At 36.6% G+C, this 17,819-nt stretch overlaps 2 protein-coding genes across 5 annotated transcripts; both read left to right on the plus strand.

Annotated features, from left to right (window-relative positions):
* The first annotated feature begins 393 nt into the window (after positions 1-393).
* LOC778983 lies at positions 394-8,261 on the plus strand. 2 transcript variants are annotated; one of them, XM_026834066.1, is made up of 9 exons: positions 394-1,547; positions 1,622-1,742; positions 1,825-2,361; positions 2,478-2,688; positions 2,763-3,595; positions 3,827-3,918; positions 5,220-5,327; positions 5,446-5,640; positions 7,749-8,261. In XM_026834066.1, exons 1-9 carry the CDS (start codon positions 873-875, stop codon positions 7,938-7,940), a joined length of 2,964 nt encoding a protein of 987 aa, XP_026689867.1. In that variant the 5' UTR covers positions 394-872; the 3' UTR covers positions 7,941-8,261. The 2 variants fall into 2 exon arrangements, with proteins under 2 accessions (XP_026689867.1, XP_002122608.1); XM_002122572.3 differs by having other exon boundaries at positions 493-1,547; positions 2,760-3,595.
* Positions 8,262-9,281: 1,020 nt separating this feature from the next.
* Positions 9,282-17,596, plus strand: LOC100186834 (ubiquitin carboxyl-terminal hydrolase 2). 3 transcript variants are annotated; one of them, XM_026834379.1, is made up of 17 exons: positions 9,288-9,484; positions 9,602-9,649; positions 10,134-10,215; positions 10,268-10,316; positions 10,380-10,490; positions 10,647-10,712; positions 10,906-10,979; positions 12,356-12,415; positions 12,774-12,897; positions 13,492-13,600; positions 14,129-14,239; positions 14,711-14,879; positions 15,256-15,342; positions 15,403-15,481; positions 15,777-15,887; positions 16,468-16,594; positions 16,812-17,596. In XM_026834379.1, exons 1-17 carry the CDS (start codon positions 9,411-9,413, stop codon positions 16,897-16,899), a joined length of 1,569 nt encoding a protein of 522 aa, XP_026690180.1. In that variant the 5' UTR covers positions 9,288-9,410; the 3' UTR covers positions 16,900-17,596. The 3 variants fall into 3 exon arrangements, with proteins under 3 accessions (XP_009858247.1, XP_026690180.1, XP_026690181.1); XM_009859945.3 differs by having other exon boundaries at positions 9,282-9,484; positions 10,268-10,490; XM_026834380.1 differs by lacking the exon at positions 10,647-10,712 and having other exon boundaries at positions 10,268-10,490.
* Positions 17,597-17,819: the final 223 nt, after the last annotated feature.

A 17,819-nucleotide genomic window follows, 5' to 3' on the forward strand; every position in this document is an offset into this window, starting at 1 on the left:
ATGGCGCCCAGTATGTCGCAAAGACGGTGGCCAGCATTTACCTTTAGCACGAATTTTTGCGGGAAGCCTTGTCGCGTTCGGTGTTTTATTTGTATTTACATCGAACAACATTAGCTGGCCGCCTTGCAAGCTAATTTCAAGGAACGAACTGCGTATCTTATTCAATAGGAAACCATTGCTCGTGCGAGTAACACGAAATCTAATAACTTTTTTGTTAAATGCAGCGAGTGCAGCTCATATAATTAGCTTTGTGCAATATATTGACTGGTGTTTGTTAGATATCGTAAGGGATAGCTACCTTGATGATGGTTTTAACCACACGGCTTGCGAAAGACCGTCACTTTCTTACTAAGAAATAATCAATGCATCAAGCTGTACAATATGTATATAAGATTACATAAGTGTGTTTATAAGATTGTTACCGACGTAAAGGCTAGCTGCCGCCAATTAGGGTTTAGTTGCAACGTTTAAACCGTGTATTGCAAAGATTTATACATCTATAGAATGCATGTTAGTATTGTAGCTAAAACAAACGCCGTATCGCGAAAACTAGTTTGTTCATATGAGCTTGGGTGTACTGCATTAGAGAAGAGAAAGGCAAGATGCGCGCCTATAAAAGAGAGAGGGTGAGAGGTAAAAAGGCGAAAAAAGTTTGCATCATCGGTAAAGGTCCATTGCTGATACGTCGATTGCGGCAGTAATCAAATCAGTGTCGTAATCATACGACAAAGGTACCGCTAATATATGTTACCTCGTATAGGTATGATAGGTTGTCACTGTAAGGTGTATTCGTGTAGGAAATTGTTTGTCTTTGATTCTTGTTATTAAATGTATTTATAAACAGGAAAATTTAGACGTCAAGGTTAAAAACTATGTTGACATCAACAAGGCGACACAGGTCTGTTGATACCAGTTCACCTTATTCCGTCCGTCTACCTTCCGAGTTCGACGATCAACTAGAAGAAACTCGCGCCACATCTCCTCAGTCGAAAGGGTTTTCTTTATCGCCATACGGAGAACTTAGATCTACAGAAGACGTTTCCATACCCGAGGAAAACATGTCATCTCCATTAAACTGTAGTGGGCCGATCGGCGCCGGTTTCATTTCCGATGATTCTGAAGACATCAAAAGTGCAGATGAATATAATGTGAAACCCACACCAGCAGAAGTGTTTTCACCGGACGCAAAAGACGCGCGCGATTCGGCAGACTCCGTTGCATCTGTTTCCGAACAAGATTCTATGAAAATCGCTGCAGATTCTACAATAGAAGGTGCTCGTGATCAGTCGATTAAAGCGCAATCTGGAGACGTGATTCGACTGAATGCAAAAAGGGCAAGAGTTGAGAATATTGTGACCAATATTAGAGTGAAGCCAGATCGAGTCTTATCGCCAACAGCTTCGAGTTCAAAATCTGATCAGAATGCTATGCGATCGTCTTCAGCTCCAATAAACACCTTACCGAATAGAAAACGACATTTAAGCGAACAGATTCGCAGCCTGCAGGAACAAATTAGTAACCTACAGCACGAATATCATAACGGCACAGTAAGTTTATTGTTTGTAAGAAGCACCTATTTTTGATATCCGTGTTTATACTGTATGCTTGTTTTTTCGTGCAGTCACCATCATCGATGGCGCTAAGCCAGCCCGATGCAAAAACGATGAAAGAAACTACTCTTACGTCAGCAAGAGACTCTGAAAGTGAATTAGTTAAACAAAACATAGACGAAATTGTTAAAGGTGAATTACGGTATTCATATTTTAACTGTTTGTATACTTAGTTAATGCCTGTATACGCATTATACAACTTTCTAAATTACAGCCGCGTCTTCCCCTAGTCAGTTCATCAGCCAAGCAATGAAACTAGTTGCAGCAGTTTCGGGTGCAGAAAAATCTTCTGTTGCTGGTACCGGGGAAAGTATGGCAGAGGGATGGGGACACCAGCAACCTAAGAGACAGTGCTTGGATACAGATGACGAGTTTGTCGATTCACCAATGAAAATTCAACCACGTTACCAGGCTGCGATCAAACTGAGCGTGACCGACGCTTTGAATGAAGATGAAGTAAATTCGTCGTACCAAATACTCGTAAAAACTTTAAAGAAGGAGTTGGCCCTTGCCTTTGAAGCAGTGGCAGAAAAATCTGCCAAGCGCATCTTACAGGAGTTAAGGTTGAAGCTGCCATCAAATAAGCAAGTTTGCGATGCAACAGAACACGATGACGACCAGGAAAGTTCGGTTTTCTACCAAAGTGATCGACAGCAAAAAAACTTAGGAAACCCTGAAGATCATAATGGGAAAGAACACTTGGATAGCAATCTGTATTCAAGACCCAATGTTTCTAGTTTCATTGTTGAAGGTAAGACATGAAAAACTGACAACCATTTTGATTTTATCTGTTTGGGCTTTTTAAAGTTCAAGTAATTGTATATTTGTAACATTGCACTCTGTACATGTACGCGTAATTTGTTACAGGTAAACAAGAAAAAATGCGAACTACAAGTCAATCGCAGATGTGCTTTGGAAACGTCGAGGTTAGAAAGAGGTCTTCGGCCGGAAATACTAAACCCAATAGCCCGCGCGACGGTTCCATTTATCCCGGTCTGCCTTCGGTATACGGTCGGTACCAAGGATCCAATGTAAACCCGGTTGAGGCGACCCACCATGAAAACCTTATACAATCTAGGTGAGTATTTTGTATACCAGTTGTTTATAATATTTAATTATGTTCAGTAGTGAAGATTATTTATCATTTAGAAGTTCCAGTGTCAACGATCGGCCACAAACACAAGCCTTATCCTTAGTTACAAGGAAACTTACTAAAGATCGCAATCAAAGCCCTTCTAGTTTCGATTCTCTTACAAATGATGATGCCGGAGACGACATCGGACGATGTTCCAGTAATGATATTGATTCAGATGCTAGACTTCCTTCGACTGCTAAACTCCAATCTGCATCAGTAGGACCACAAACAAACTGTCACTTGCAACACGCAGCTTCCATCCAACGAAAGTTATCCAGAGACTCCCCATCAATTACAAACACCTCAAAAACCCAACGAAGAAGTCGTAGTAGGTCGCCAGATTTTATGGAAAGCAAGCAGCAACCATCTACCTCGCCGTATCTTGCACGTCCCGGTTATTCCGCTAAGGATCCATCTTTCTTCGCTTCTGCAAACTGGCCATCCATTCCGGATTCATCAGCTTTCCGCAATACGCTTGGTCATCAATCACTTTCACCCACCCACGATCATTACAGCCGATTCTTTAAACCTGAAAACATAAGAAACAAAGTTCGTTCAGTGAATATGTCGGGTTCAATGGGGCAGCATAAGACCCCACTTTCCACCCCTATGATCGGAGGCTCTATGTTTCGTAACCCATCTTATCCACCAGCATCTAATACATCGTCTTCAATCTACCCCTTCACTTCACCTCAGCTTCCTTTCCCGTTGCATCCTGTTTTCCAGCAGGGGCATCTTGCCAGGGCTCTTGCAAGCGACTACAACCGTATTCGAGACAGCTTTGATCCGTCCGGGGGAATTCGATTTATTTCAACCAGAACACCAACCAGAGATACAATAAAACCAAGAGGTATATGTTGTAATAGTTTAGTTTAGCATGCGACGTATCTCTCTTGCTAGACACGTAAGCGAGCACTAGGCATATGGAATAAAAAAAAACAATAAATAATTGCATAATGGCCGCTAGTTTTTTTAATTTTGTCCGCCATACTTACATAAACATAATATATTCTTTGATTCACTGGAATTGTACATTTAACATATACTCTCAAAATATTTAATTTTCTGTTTGTTTTTACAGCTTCAATGTTAAGTGGTCATCATATAGATTCAAAATGCGTTTCTCCAGACTATGGGAGTCCATGCTCCGATGTAGGAGCCTACTCGTCATCGATATCCTTTTCTAATAAGTCACATTAACCTTAGTTAATTAATTATATAAACTTACCGTATAAGTTTCGACTTTTTGTGGTTGTGTTGGGCTTATTGATCATCGCGGTAATAAGTCATCGCCGCGTTTTACTCTTTAGACTTTAATTAATTACTTTTCCTCGCTCCAATCTTCGGTCGATCGAAGTCGCTTAAGAAATTAAACGCATTGGAAGTGAAGCAAGTATTATTCAATGACATTTAGCATCGATCCAACTCAACTGCCGTGATCATTCGGTATTGGTTATAGATTATAAGATATAATATGTGGGATGAAGATTACTTTGCATCGGAACTTGTCATCGACAATTTCCTTGCGCGATTCATTCTTTATTACGTCATCGGCCTTAGTTGTTCTTCTGTGCGGAGGATTTTTGTTTGTCACTTTGCCGCGTTAGTGCATATCATTGATTTTGTGGGTGTTATAAAGCTGCGCTAATTCCGGTAATTGAGGATTAGTGTTAATTTTAGTCACTTATTACGCTATAGCTTTCGTTTTCAACAGATTGCATCTTTTGTTTACCTCTAATTACGCATTTATTAAGGTATCGCGAGCTGCAACCTGAAACGAACGCAATATGTCACTCTCGTATATTTATGTACGATCGTCAGAATCCCGACAAGATAAAACAATCTCAATTGTGAAAGTGATAACCTTATAATACGATAAAACGACGTTGTTTTGTATAAGCGACGTTTCTCTGACTTAATTTGAACAAAGCCTTGTCAGTCTCGCTCCGCCTGCCCCCCATACTAATCACTAATAATAGGTGGAAGTAGTTAATTAGGAAAGACAAAGGAAATCATCCCTTTCACTGTACCGCTCGACGACCGTTCCATACTTGGAAGTTAAATGCCAAACTGAGCTCTTTATTTTTCAGCAGCTCAGTTCCGTATTAGTCACAATCAACCCAGCGATAGTGGTTGCGATTTACGTCGTTACGACGCCGCTTTATTCGCCGAATCCTGCATGTTGGGGCAGTGTTCTACTGCGAAAATCCGCGCTCTCTGTTTTGGGTGCTACATGGCGCCTGCGAGTGACCCGAGTGAGGCACTCGCTTGCCTCGTATGCGACTCGTACACTTTGTTTGACTTACTTATTATTTCTGAGGAATAACTTGTTAGAGAAGTTCAGTCGTATTATTGCAATAACCACTTAAAAGCTTCCGGGTAATTTACAATTAACAGATTTTAAACCCAGTGTAATAGGTCAATTCTATTTTTAGCTTCATTTGAAACGTTTTACTTCTTAACCAAAGCTTTACATGCAAGAAGGCCTTACTCCTCAACATTTGAAAAAGGCAAAGTTAATGTTCTTCTACACCCGATATCCAAGTGCAAATATGTTGAAAGCGTACTTTGCCGATGTTAAGGTATATATGGTTTAACCTTTGAAATCGTTTTACTATTCAAAATAAACCATTCAGCGCCAATTAAAATCTTGAAACAATAAATACAAACACGCTAATAATTTGTTCTACATCTTTGCAGTTTTCTCGTGCCACCACTTCGCAACTGATCAAATGGTTCAGCAACTTTCGGGAGTTCTATTACATTCAAATGGAAAAGTTTGCCCGCCAAGCACTTACTGAAGGAATAACCGATGTAAACCAAATCCTGGTGACACGGGACAGTGAAATACTACGAGTTCTCAATCTTCACTACAATAAGAGCAACGATTTTCGAGTGAGTACTTTTATTGAATTGATAAAAAACCTTTTGCGTGATAAGACTATTTTTAATGCGCTTTTAGCCGAGACTGGTACATAAAACGAAAATCGAAACATATGCGCACGCGATACAGTTATTATTTACGCGATGACTTCTTACAAAGGGATCCACTTGAAGTGGCCATCGAGTATCGCAGAAGCAGAAGCAACATATCCGCCTTGTCCCCTCCTAACATATACTTGAACCAGCTGGCTCTCTTCTGTCTCACCTCCTCTATGTTACAAACCTTACCACTTGTATCTCCCTCCACTTCTCGAGTTAACAGGTGGAAGCAACGCATGTATAAACCCGGTTGTTTGCCTACCGTCCTTGAAACCATCCCCGCCACTTGAAACAACCGAAAGACGCCCACCCGACCGCCCTTTGTTTTAGCAAGCTATCACCCGAAGATCACTAAGCTCATGCGAAAACTCGTATAGATATAGATCGATAAGTGAGGTCGCTCGATCGGCACTTGAATATAACGGCGCTCGATTATGCTCTTCAAATGTTCTTTTATTTTCTGCTTCAGTTTCCTTAAAGTTATTACGCATTAGGTTTCATTGAGTAGTTCCACGAATCCGCAAGTTTTATTTACAATTTAAAAATGCGAAACCAATACATTTTAAAAATTCCAGGCTATTAATTGTTACGCTTTTGTCAAATATATACGTAAAACCGTGATTTAACCTCGGTGTTACAGTTAATATATTTTGGCAAGTTAACCTGTTCAAATACTGCAGCTTGGCATGACTTAGTTTGCACCCAGAAAGTTTTAACGCGTAACCGTTCAAAAATGAATGCGCAAAGATAAGCCACAACAACAATCGCCGCCCGATTATCGCTTACTTCAATGACATGCGACTGTTCGTTCGAAGAAGAAAACAAATCGATTTCTTTTGCTAACCTAAGTTGTCCCCTAAACAAATGTGAGATTCCGCTTATACATCATTAACTTTAGCACAAGTAAAATTTTCTAACAATACGTCGCCATTATACCGACGAGGGCGTTGCGAAAATGTAGCAAGATATCAAATATAATTAATCAGTTATTTAGATGTAATCGCGCACCGATGTTAAATGATAAATGTTTATCGTGTGCACCCGCAGTCTTTAAATTGCGCATTTATCATTTTAACTGTGCTCCATTAATTCGGTCTGCAATGCTTATTGGAACTTCCCATGGCTTGGAAATCTCCGTAATACACGTGTGCTATCAAGAAGAGGCAAGCGCTTGAAACTTAACACCTCCTGTCCGCGCTCCCCGTGAGGATACGTTTGCTCGTTTGTCGCTAAGAGGGCGACGAGTCGATCAGAAAAGGAAGGAAGCCACCTTGTTGTGCTGCGAAGAGTTATTAGCAGAAAGCGACAAGCTAGTGCGTATCTATTGCTTGTTAGCTCGACCAGATAATCGAGCATGTCCGGATTTGCATCTTATTACCAAAAAGCCCTGACGTTAATCACGTATAAAAAGTATTTGAGCGTATTTTTATTTCTGTTAATTTTATATGGTACTTTTCGTCAAAACAACCCTAAACTGTTACCATGTAATTGAACTTGTCAATACGCGTGTTTGTCTGTTGGGTTTATTCAAGAACCTACCATGGCGTGATTATCACCGAGGCCTTTCTCTCAACAAAACCATCAGCAGTTATTGATTTCTGTTTCGCTCGTCAAGTCTTAAAACCTGTCGTTGTTCAAATTCTCGACTATATGGAGACGCCACGGACAACACTTTGGCACTTGCCGTGCTAAGACCCGGCTTCCCGCGTCAAACTATGACAGCGGCGTATCGGGCTTCCGAGTCACCAGTTCCCACAAGGCAAGCTTTTAGACAGTGGGTCGCGTGGCACTCTGGCTCGACGCCGGCTCGCTGACACTTACGCATCGACAGTATCGACAAGTACAGTCCGCCGAGGCAGCTTGAGCTTCGTTTAACCTCGAAGTGCAACACAAAAGACTTTGAGGCGCTGTAGGCTTAAATATCGTGACGAATACTGTGTTCATATAAACTGTCTACAAATTCATCTTATATATTTGCTATAAATGTACAAAGTATTAACATGAAATTAATTATGTCACAGGTTCCAGATCAATTCATCGACGTCACTCAAACAAGCCTACAGGAGTTTTACCTGTCAATCAAAGCTGGCAAGGACAGAGACCCAGCGTGGAAGAAAGTAATCTACAAAGTGATTTGTAAACTAGATCACGATGTTCCGGACATTTTTAAGTCCGCGAATGTTCTCGATCGACTCTGTGACGCCCACTTGTGATTATTCAAAGCGGTGATTTTAGAATCAAACAATAAACCTATTGCGGTGTTATTTACAGACATTTTTTATTACCCCCTTGATTTGGTCATTTAGCTGTAACTTACTGCCTTCGGTGTAGATGTGTATTCAATATTTATGTATATATATCTGTAAGAAATCACTTCTCTGTATATATTGCAATTTGTTTCTATTACTTTTGCTTCATGTGCTGGCAACGACGCATCACTTAGTGGGTTATTTTCGTTTAGCGTAAATTTGTTTTCAATTCTATTATTTAGGTCAAATTCGGTGAAAATTAAAAGTTGCCATTCGAAATCATAATTTTGCATATCGTAATGCTTCATTCTGTTGCTCAATGCTTTATTCGTTTTCTTATAGCAAGAACGAATTCCGTAGATATGCATCTAATATTTCATTTGGTGTTCTAATACGTAGTTTGGTATATACGGCACCCATGTAATAAATGTGCAATAAATGTGCGGGATAACTTTGAACAGCTTATGCTAGAACAGAAAAGTACAAAATTTGCTGAATATAAGGAATAAATGGCACATCTATCTATTAAAAAGATGGCAAACGCTACTGCGCTTGTAGGTCGGAACAGAATACACTACACGGTCTGTTAAATATATATAGCGGGGTGGGGAAAGATGGGACACCTTTATCACAAAATATATAAATATCCTGGTCTTGCAGATCGTGTTTTAAACAATTAACAACGGTATATGAAAGTCGCGAGGACAAGGTTTTATAATTCCTTGAATGTTCTTTGTTTACTACCAAAATGTACGTGAAAATAGAATGAAAAAGTGTCCCATCTTCCCCCATCCTACTATATATATATGGACCGGTTGGAACACGTTTCGATTTTTTTTATTACTGGTAGTTTTGAAAAGCTGACGTAGTCTATCAAAGCAACGCTATATAAACAGCGTATATGTAGATGGTGAAGTTGTTCCATAAAATGATAAAAAAGTGTAATTATATATATACATATTTAATAATCTGGACTTTTCGAAGCAAGCAATATACCCACTAGCCGCTGTGTCACAGGGGGGGGGGATTATGGCAACCATTACTATTTTGATTCAAGTCAAATTTATTTTGAAAAAATGTCACTATTTAAATACTCACTTTCACCGCTGCTTGTGACGAATAACAATAAAACTTTATGTACGCGGTCTTACCTACCAAGAAAGTATCAAAAATGGTTGCTAAAATGCCGATCCGTATACTGTACAACACGAATACCTTGGCCAGGCAAAATACAATTGGCACAGTTGTTCGTCGTTACGTTGGAATGTGCGTTATTGTTGTGCGTTAAATTAAATACATCTTTAGAAATTTGTAGGAAAATCATGTGCCTGAACTATACAACATTTTGACTTGATGTTGATCGTCAGTTGTAATGGAAATATATTTACAGTGTTGTTTAAAACTATATACACAACTAAACACAAGTAATGTGGAATGACCGGTTACGCTACACATCCACGCAGTAGTAAAGTCTACGGAGCACAAGCAAACTACATACGAAAACCAAGGTATGTTTTATTAATATTGTTAAAAATTCTATTTTTTTTATCACTGTAAGCAGATATTGATTAATTGTATATGAATACACCTATAATATTTATGTTATTTTGTTCTTCGAATTTCAGGTCCGATTTTGACACTTTGCCAAGTAGATATACCTCCACTAGTTCAAGGTAAGATTAAAGATTTCTGAAAGCATTATAAAAGTACATTTCGATATTTCGCCATTTTCGCGGTAGTGGTAAAGAATCCTTTCGTATGTTACAGATTATGCTGGTGGAAAGTGTTAGAAATAGGTAGTTACAGGTTATTAATTGGGTTTAGTGGGTACAGGGGTTAGTCGTTATAGGAGCTAGATGCGTTACGTAAGGTGTAGCGATTAGCAGATAACAACAAAGAAAGAAGATTCTTCATTAGCACCAACGTTTCAAATTAGGGCTACAGTCTTCATAGTATTGACTCTGCGTGTGCATTTTTTATTCATAATGGAAATGTTGGTAAAATATATTCAAAGATATCTAATAGTTTGTTATTGCATAACCATAAGGAAGTGTCCAGATTTGCTAATTCTTCTGTCTTGTACACAAAACATTTTATCTTAAAATCTCATATTCTGCAGAGATTTGAATATAGCCTACTGATTTTATCCCTTTATAGGTTGGAACTTTCAAACATTGGAAGTGGATCCAGAAACCTCATTGGTGATAGACCTAATGATTCAACTTATAGTTATAACAGCGTAAGTAAAATTCAGTTTGGAACATTAAAATTTTAAAACACATTTATTACAGTATTTATCAAATTCCAACGATTTGGTGAGACCAGCAACCAGACATAGAGGTTCGAGTCTTCGTGTGTCTTCTGGTTACAACAGCGACACTGATTACAAATATTCATCATCAGAATCACGTCGAAGAACCAAAAGGATTTCTTACACTTCCAACTTTAATTTAAGTTCATCTTCTAGAGAGAAACATCTACCAAACACCATGGTTGCTACCGATACATCTTCATGTAAGTTTTAGTTTTTTTATGACTATTACAGAACATAATTGATGACAAAACAAGTTTTGCACAGAATATTTTATACTGGTGGTTTAAAATAATATTTACATAACATTTCTTCTAAGAGAGGAAAAGAAGTTGTGTAAGCCTTAACATTATTTACAGGTTCTACCCCCTTGAAGAGTGATCACTCGCAAAGTTTAAGGCTTGAAAAAAAAGACCTAGTAACAAGTAATGATTTATAAAATAAACAGTTTGAAATTTATTTTTACAGTTGTTATACCGTGGTGACTGGTGTTGACAGTTTAACAAAGTGTCATCTTATATAATTGATACTCGTTTATAAATGTGTCTTCTTACAAATGCAGTACCCTATTTAAATTTTGCTACATATACAAGTAAAATAAAACATTTTTTATTTTAGTGGATGGTCAGCCATACAAAGAACCATATGTCCCCTCTTTTAGTGGAAGTCCAAAGAGAAGCACACCATCACCGGTAAACTCTTATCATTTTAATTTCGTGTTTAATTAAATAGTGTTTTATAGTAAATAGGCATATCAAATAGCGAGTTTGTATATATTACTTATTCAACGTATTGTGATATGTTACATTTCACATGAGTTGTGATTGGACATAAGCATTAGCCCAGGGTTTGGTATTGGTAATGCCAAAATTTAGTAATTAAAAACATACATGTAGATATAAATATGCACCATTATGATGTCACAGATTAATTTATCTACCCAGCAAACTCATTGCTAAAGGTTTTAATTAAAAGATGTTGCCCCATGGGTAGCAAGTATGTGTTGTCTGTTAAGTTCTGAATTTACCTAAAGAATGCAAGAAAAAAGCTGTTAGAAGTAAATTGGGAATGAGCCTCAGGCAGAAGTGTAGTAAAAATGGTCCATCTTCCCAAGCAAAGTCGCATTCCAGTGTCCAAACAAGAAAACCTAAGTCAACTACTGTAGCTAGTTCATCAAATGTTTCGGTTAGATTCCACACTGCGCTTATCAAATTAAATGTTTTAAAATACCTATTCGCTACTTGTTAATCAAACAAATGGAATGTGATATTTATTAGAAGGCTGTATTAGTAGTGACCGTTATGTGGGTTCAAGCAGTGGCTTGAGGTCAACTAATCCTTCTTTCAAAGCTTTAATTTGTTGAAGTGCATGATGATGTGCTGTACAGTCATTTGAACAACTGCATATGTTTTACAATCAATACATGCAGTTGATATTTAATATCTGCCCACTGGTATTTTTATTTAGGATTTTCTGTTACTAGGCTGTGTATATATATTCTAAGCCAGTGTTTAAGAATTAACATACATGTCACATAATTTTCAAAAAAATATATATATTTTTTATTCTATTAGTACTAAAACAGTTTTTACTTTTCGAAGTACAACATTCCATCTTAAGTTTTAAGATGTCTGTACATACAGTATTATTTATCCAATTATCTAAAATTCCCTGTGTGTTAAAATTACCTATGCCAACCACATGGAAATTACGTCTTAAGTTTCCATCTTGAAATAATAATAATAATTAACTAGATACGTGTTTAACAAATATTTACCAATAAAAACTGAATGTAGCACAACTAAAATAGCTTTCCACCTAAAATAATCTGCCTGTATGATGAAATTTTCAGGTCAGGGACATTTTTATAAAGCTTCTGCCTTCCTATTACCCACTCATTTTTATGTTGATTGGTATTTTGTTAAATTTTGTTCAGTAGTTGTTTGAAATGGGACGTGTGAAGTTTATGTTGTACATGATACCTTATCAGTTTATATGAATTATATTAGCTCTAGCAATAAGTAACATATCTTTTTAAGCCAACTGAATTTTATTAATTTCGTGACAGAGTCGTTCATTGGGGAAAGAAAGTGGTGGGAATGTTGGTTTAAGGAATATTGGAAATACGGTAAATTTAAATTGCATTCAAATTCTTTTGTTTTACATATTAGAAAAAATTGCATGTTTTTGTAGTTTATGTCTGTACATCTGTTCTAATACTATATCATAGTAATACTGATAATCTGGGGTAAAACAGTTCTATGCTTAATGTTGTTATCTCTGTAGGCATGTGCCAAAAACTGTACCCCCTTAGTTGGTAATGGGTTGTCCAGATTGTTAGCAGACACAGAATAAAGTTAAAGTTAATAAAATATCACCCATAAATTTACCACGTGGTAATGCGTAAGCATGTGTTATGCTGTAACTTGGGTAATATGCCCTGATGCATGAAAATATTTAAGTTACTTTAGTTCAATATGTTCCAGTGTTTCATGAATTCAATTCTCCAATGTTTATCTAACACCACCATACTACGTGAATACTGCATGGACGAAACATACAAAGGTGAAATTAATAGGAATTCTCCAATGAAAGGCGATCTTATGAGAGGTACAAACTACTGTGTTGTAAAAATCAACTACTTTACTATTATAAAAGTAGTATTTTACATTAAAAAAAAATATTTTGGTTGTTACATATATTATAACCCTCAAAATTTAGGGGTTTGAATGTAAGGTTTCTGCAAAGCTTTCCTAAACCAAAGACAGTCAGTTCATGAACTACCTGGTTAAATAAGTGTTTATTATTTCAAGTAAGCAGAGTGTTTAACAAATAATACAAATTGCCTTTACAATCAATGTAAGTGGGTATTATGTTATTTAACCTGTCAAATGGGTATTCCATATAATAGTGCCAAATATGAGGCCCTTGTTGTCATCATTGAAGTTAAGACAGATTTTATAAACTGGCTGTTTTAAAGGTCAATTTTAAGCCATAATAATAATATATTAATATGTAAAGTATGTTTGGCCTCTAATTCAACTAAAAGTTCATTGAAAAGTGATTAACTTTGGTTGATTTTTGTATTGTTCTAATCATACATTCATTTCCTTTGCGCTACCGTTCATTCAATTATCATCCATCATAATTAACACTAACAGTGCTATTAACTTTAACATTAATTACTTTACATTACATCACCAGCCTTTGTTGAAGTTTTGGTTCGTCTGTGGAAACCAAATGGAATCTCACACAGCCCCAACAATTTCAAGTCGAAAATTCAAAAATTTTCACCACGGTTTATGGGATACGAGTGAGTACTGAGTAGTTCACTATCTAACATGCTGACGTGTTGTTTACATTTACAGCATATAGTTAAGACGCGACAATGCAGCATTATATGTGACCTTATGTAACCCGTTCAATTATTTAGTAACAAAGCTTTTACGCGTCAGTTGTCTACAGAACTATTCTTTGTAATACTTACTTTTGTTACTTATACTAACGACTCCCAGAACAGCAACTTACCTGCTTTTTGAAGTACATAGCTATCGGCAACAAGATAACTCAAATTAATAATGTTTATATTTTTAGAAAAAAACAGATTTCTCGTTTACATTTTAATGAAAATTCCTCCGGAAATAAATTCAAATACGCCTTTGTAACGTTTCACAGCCTTTTAAGAAAACCTCGCGCCATCGTTGAGAGGCATTTTATTACAAAACAACATGTGTATAAGTACACCCAACATTTCGTGTAAATTGTCAAATGGGTGACGCGTATTGATGTCTATATTAATGAATGTTTGTTGATTAACATAATGACTTCTACGTTACTACAGGCAACAAGATTGTCAGGAGTTTCTTCGCTTTTTATTGGAGGGATTGCATGAAGATATAAACCGTGTACGCATCAAATCTAAAGAACCGTTGCGTGAACTGTCACATTTAAGGTCAGTCATTACAGCTGTCGATGTTACAAGCAGTCGGTAGTAATGTTTAACAAGCGTATTCCTAACTGGCATATTTATTAAACCGGTACAGGCATATTTGTGTTTTACTTCCTTCAAGTCACTTGCCACGCAAGGTTAAATAAGTTAATATTTTGTTTTTGTAACAGAAACTATGTTGTCTCTTCACGCTTTAAACGAAGTAACAGCAAAACAACAGTGACACATCTATATTTATGATAACTTGGTTTACTTACGCCATTTATTGTATATGTTGGTTGTGTTACATTACACAAATGTTCCATTTCCATACAACTCATGCCCACTGCCCACTTACAAATTACCACTGATGTAATATAATTTCGTTTGTTTTTACACAATTCCAACCCATTAGTAAACACTGAGCTGACGAAATTACCGTTAAGTATCTTGCGGGCACGCTTGTGAAATTCAGTTATTATCCTTACTTTACAGTCCCCAGGAAAAAGCTCGTGCGACTTGGTCATGGTATACAACCAAAGACGACAGTTTTATATTCGATTTATTCGTTGGCCAGCTTGAATCGTCATTAGAATGCCAAGAATGCCGCCATACGTCACTCACTTATGACCCGTTCTGGGACCTTTCGCTGCCCATATCTAAGGTTTGTTCATACATTAAAATTATAAGGTTTAACATAGTTCACATATTTACGTAATACATTAATTCAAATGCAACTCTATTTAATAACAATGAACACCAAATTCATTAAAAATAACGAAATTATGTGATATATTGGCAAAACGACAAGGGTTCAAACACGATAAGAGTAAATGCAAACAATCAGATAAGCTTTTGGGGGGAAGTTCAGTAAACTTACAGTAAATTGGCTTCAATTAATTTAAACGAATTGGTTCCAAGTTTAAGGAAAAGTGTTCATGAACACACGGTCTGTGCAATGGTGGGATATTATAATATTAATTACTTCAAACGTTTCACCAAGCTTGAAAATCGGGTATCAGATTGTTTTTATGTTGTAGAAAATGTATTCCAACGAAGTGACCACAATTACTGATTGTTTGGACAACTTTACTAGGGAAGAAACTTTGGATAAAGACGAAAAACCGGTTCGTTTGTATAAATTATGCGGTGACGCTGATGCTTATTGATTTGTTTTCTAATTTCAGATTTGCGAAAGATGCAAAGTTCGTAGGACCATGACAAAGAAACTTTCAATACACAAGTTTCCCAAAGTTCTTGTCTTACGTATCCTTTATATATCTAACTGGATGTTAGCTTGTTTTATCTGTAAAGTTGTTTGTGTTTTTAAAACAAGTAGTATTATACTAAAAATGGCATTAAGTGCAAACCAAAACACGCATGTCCACCATGGTTAGAATATCAAGCTGCGAATTCAGTTTTTCGCGATACTAAAGGTAACGTGCTAACCTCCGGGCAACATGGCGCCGATATTATTGTGTGGTACTATTGTATTTCTTTGTTTTATCAACATAATTATTATGTCACACACAACTTGTGTTTATCTTAACACCAGCATTAGATTTGAAACGTTTCAACGAAGGAAGCAGGTATCGACAGAAGTTGAACAATTTGGTCAAGTTTCCAGTGACGTCACTCAACTTACGAAATTTCGCTTCGAAAACTCGCGAAGGTACAAAATGTTTACATGCAATTAAATTATTTTGACGTTGCTACCAGGTTGTTTATTATTATGGAGCTACCATAATAAAAAACAAATCAAAATTATTGTTCCCTTTTTTTATCAATTCATTTTCATATATAGTAGGGTGCAGGGGAAGATGGGACACCCTTGCATTCTATTTCCTCGTCCCATTTGGTAGTAAACGATAGAACATTCAAAAAAATATTAAAGCGTCTTCTTACGATTATCATAGACCTTTGTTAATTGTTTAAAACACGATCAGGATATTTGAATATTATGTGCTAAAGGTGTCCCATCTTGTCCAACACTACTATAAGAAATATTTACATTTTTTACGGCAATTTTACTCTTATTTCCTATTCTTTCGTTATTTTGATTGTATGATCTTCGTTAACGTAGAGTCCACACACAAAAACAAAGACTGTATAGAATATAGATTATTAATCTGTGTTATGTTAAAATATAACTTTAGTGTTTGATGTCTGTTACATTCATTTTTATAGTTATTATTACGCATATATACAGACGGTGTACAGACAAGTAATATTGAATTTGTTTTTGATTTCAGGTAACTTGCCGCCCACTTATGATCTATATGCTGTATCTAATCACTGTGGATCATGCTACGGTGGACATTACACAGCGTATTGCTACAACTCATCATCACATGCTTGGTTAGAATACAATGATTCCAGGTTCGTGTTACTTTTTATTGATTTATTTGTGGAAAGCACGTGTAGCGCGGTTAATGCTTCAACCCAATGGTCAATGATAAGTTGTTCAAAGTTTGAGATCCACTCAAATACAGGCACCCATATTGTTGCATAACTTGGTAACTCACAAGCAGGCAATATATGTTTAAATAAATAAATTATCACCATCATGAGAAAAATCTTAAAATTATGATTTTAGTGTGAATCCTATCAGTGATGGTGACGTGTGCACAAAAGAAGCTTATGTGTTGTTCTATGTGCGGAAAGAAGGAAGCTCTCGTCTCTAGCTCAAATTTGAAATCATTACCTTGCATGGCCACAGTATACCAACACCGATAAAGCATATACGTCACTGAGGTCACTCCACAATGTGTAGAACATTGCACTTTAGAATACTTCATTCAAAATCTTACCAAATTTATAACATTATATATAAAATTTTGTCTTATCTCTTATCGAATCATTTATTTTAAATTGGGAACTCGACCCCCAACCAAACATGCCATGACCACCCGCTCTTACTTGGTTACAACATTTGTCTGTATTCGTACCACTTGGTGGCGACACGGAGTAGCCGTTGTTAATTCACTCACGCGCTAATAGTTTGCCGGTGCTTTTAGTTGAACTGTTTCTACACTGAAGTTATTAAACTTTTATGCATCCAATGTACTTATCCTACCACGTACTATCCCGTTTGTATGCAAATGTACATAAAAAGAGTGTGTTTTATAGAAAGTATTTATTAAATTATTTCCCTAAGGAACGTGCTAGTTACAGCGAAACTGTCTTTTTAAATGTGTTTTTACACTGTAATGTGTTTTTATTTTATCAAAAAATCGGTTTTCTTTTTGTGACAACCGACTTTTTAATAGCTTGTACAATTTTCACTTGCGCATGTCAATCGGAAAGTTAACGCACGTATTTGCACATCAAAACTAAAGTTGCTTGACAATGCACACAGTATTAATAAACTTTACGAACTATTTTGCAGAATGTTTATATTTTCAGTCGCATTTTTAACTTTTTTTGCACAGTAATATTTATTACGTAAACCAAAACGCTGGTGCGCTTGCCGCCCTATTATTTACAATTACAGGTAGAGTACATAAACAGCCACGACGACTTTTCCAATTTAAAAGCCAGAAACTCGAGGTTGTCAATTGAAAGCTTGCTAAACCAGGAAGTTAAGGAGTTGGAGCTTAGTGAA

Source organism: Ciona intestinalis, chromosome 4, assembly GCF_000224145.3.
Source record: "Ciona intestinalis chromosome 4, KH, whole genome shotgun sequence".
Classification (NCBI taxonomy): Eukaryota; Metazoa; Chordata; class Ascidiacea; order Phlebobranchia; family Cionidae; genus Ciona; species Ciona intestinalis.

Excerpts from the sequence above, each read along its gene's own strand:
- LOC778983 (XM_002122572.3), top strand. The coding sequence starts at position 873 with ATGTTGACATCAACAAGGCGACACAGGTCTGTTGATACCAGTTCACCT. Across the intron at positions 5,328-5,445 it reads CGTACTTTGCCGATGTTAAG|TTTTCTCGTGCCACCACTTC; the intron begins GTATATATGGTT and ends ACATCTTTGCAG. Across the intron at positions 5,641-7,748 it reads ATAAGAGCAACGATTTTCGA|GTTCCAGATCAATTCATCGA; the intron begins GTGAGTACTTTT and ends ATTATGTCACAG.
- LOC100186834 (XM_009859945.3), top strand. The coding sequence starts at position 9,411 with ATGACCGGTTACGCTACACATCCACGCAGTAGTAAAGTCTACGGAGCA. Across the intron at positions 9,485-9,601 it reads AACTACATACGAAAACCAAG|GTCCGATTTTGACACTTTGC; the intron begins GTATGTTTTATT and ends TTCGAATTTCAG. Across the intron at positions 10,713-10,905 it reads AAAAAAAGACCTAGTAACAA|TGGATGGTCAGCCATACAAA; the intron begins GTAATGATTTAT and ends TTTTTATTTTAG.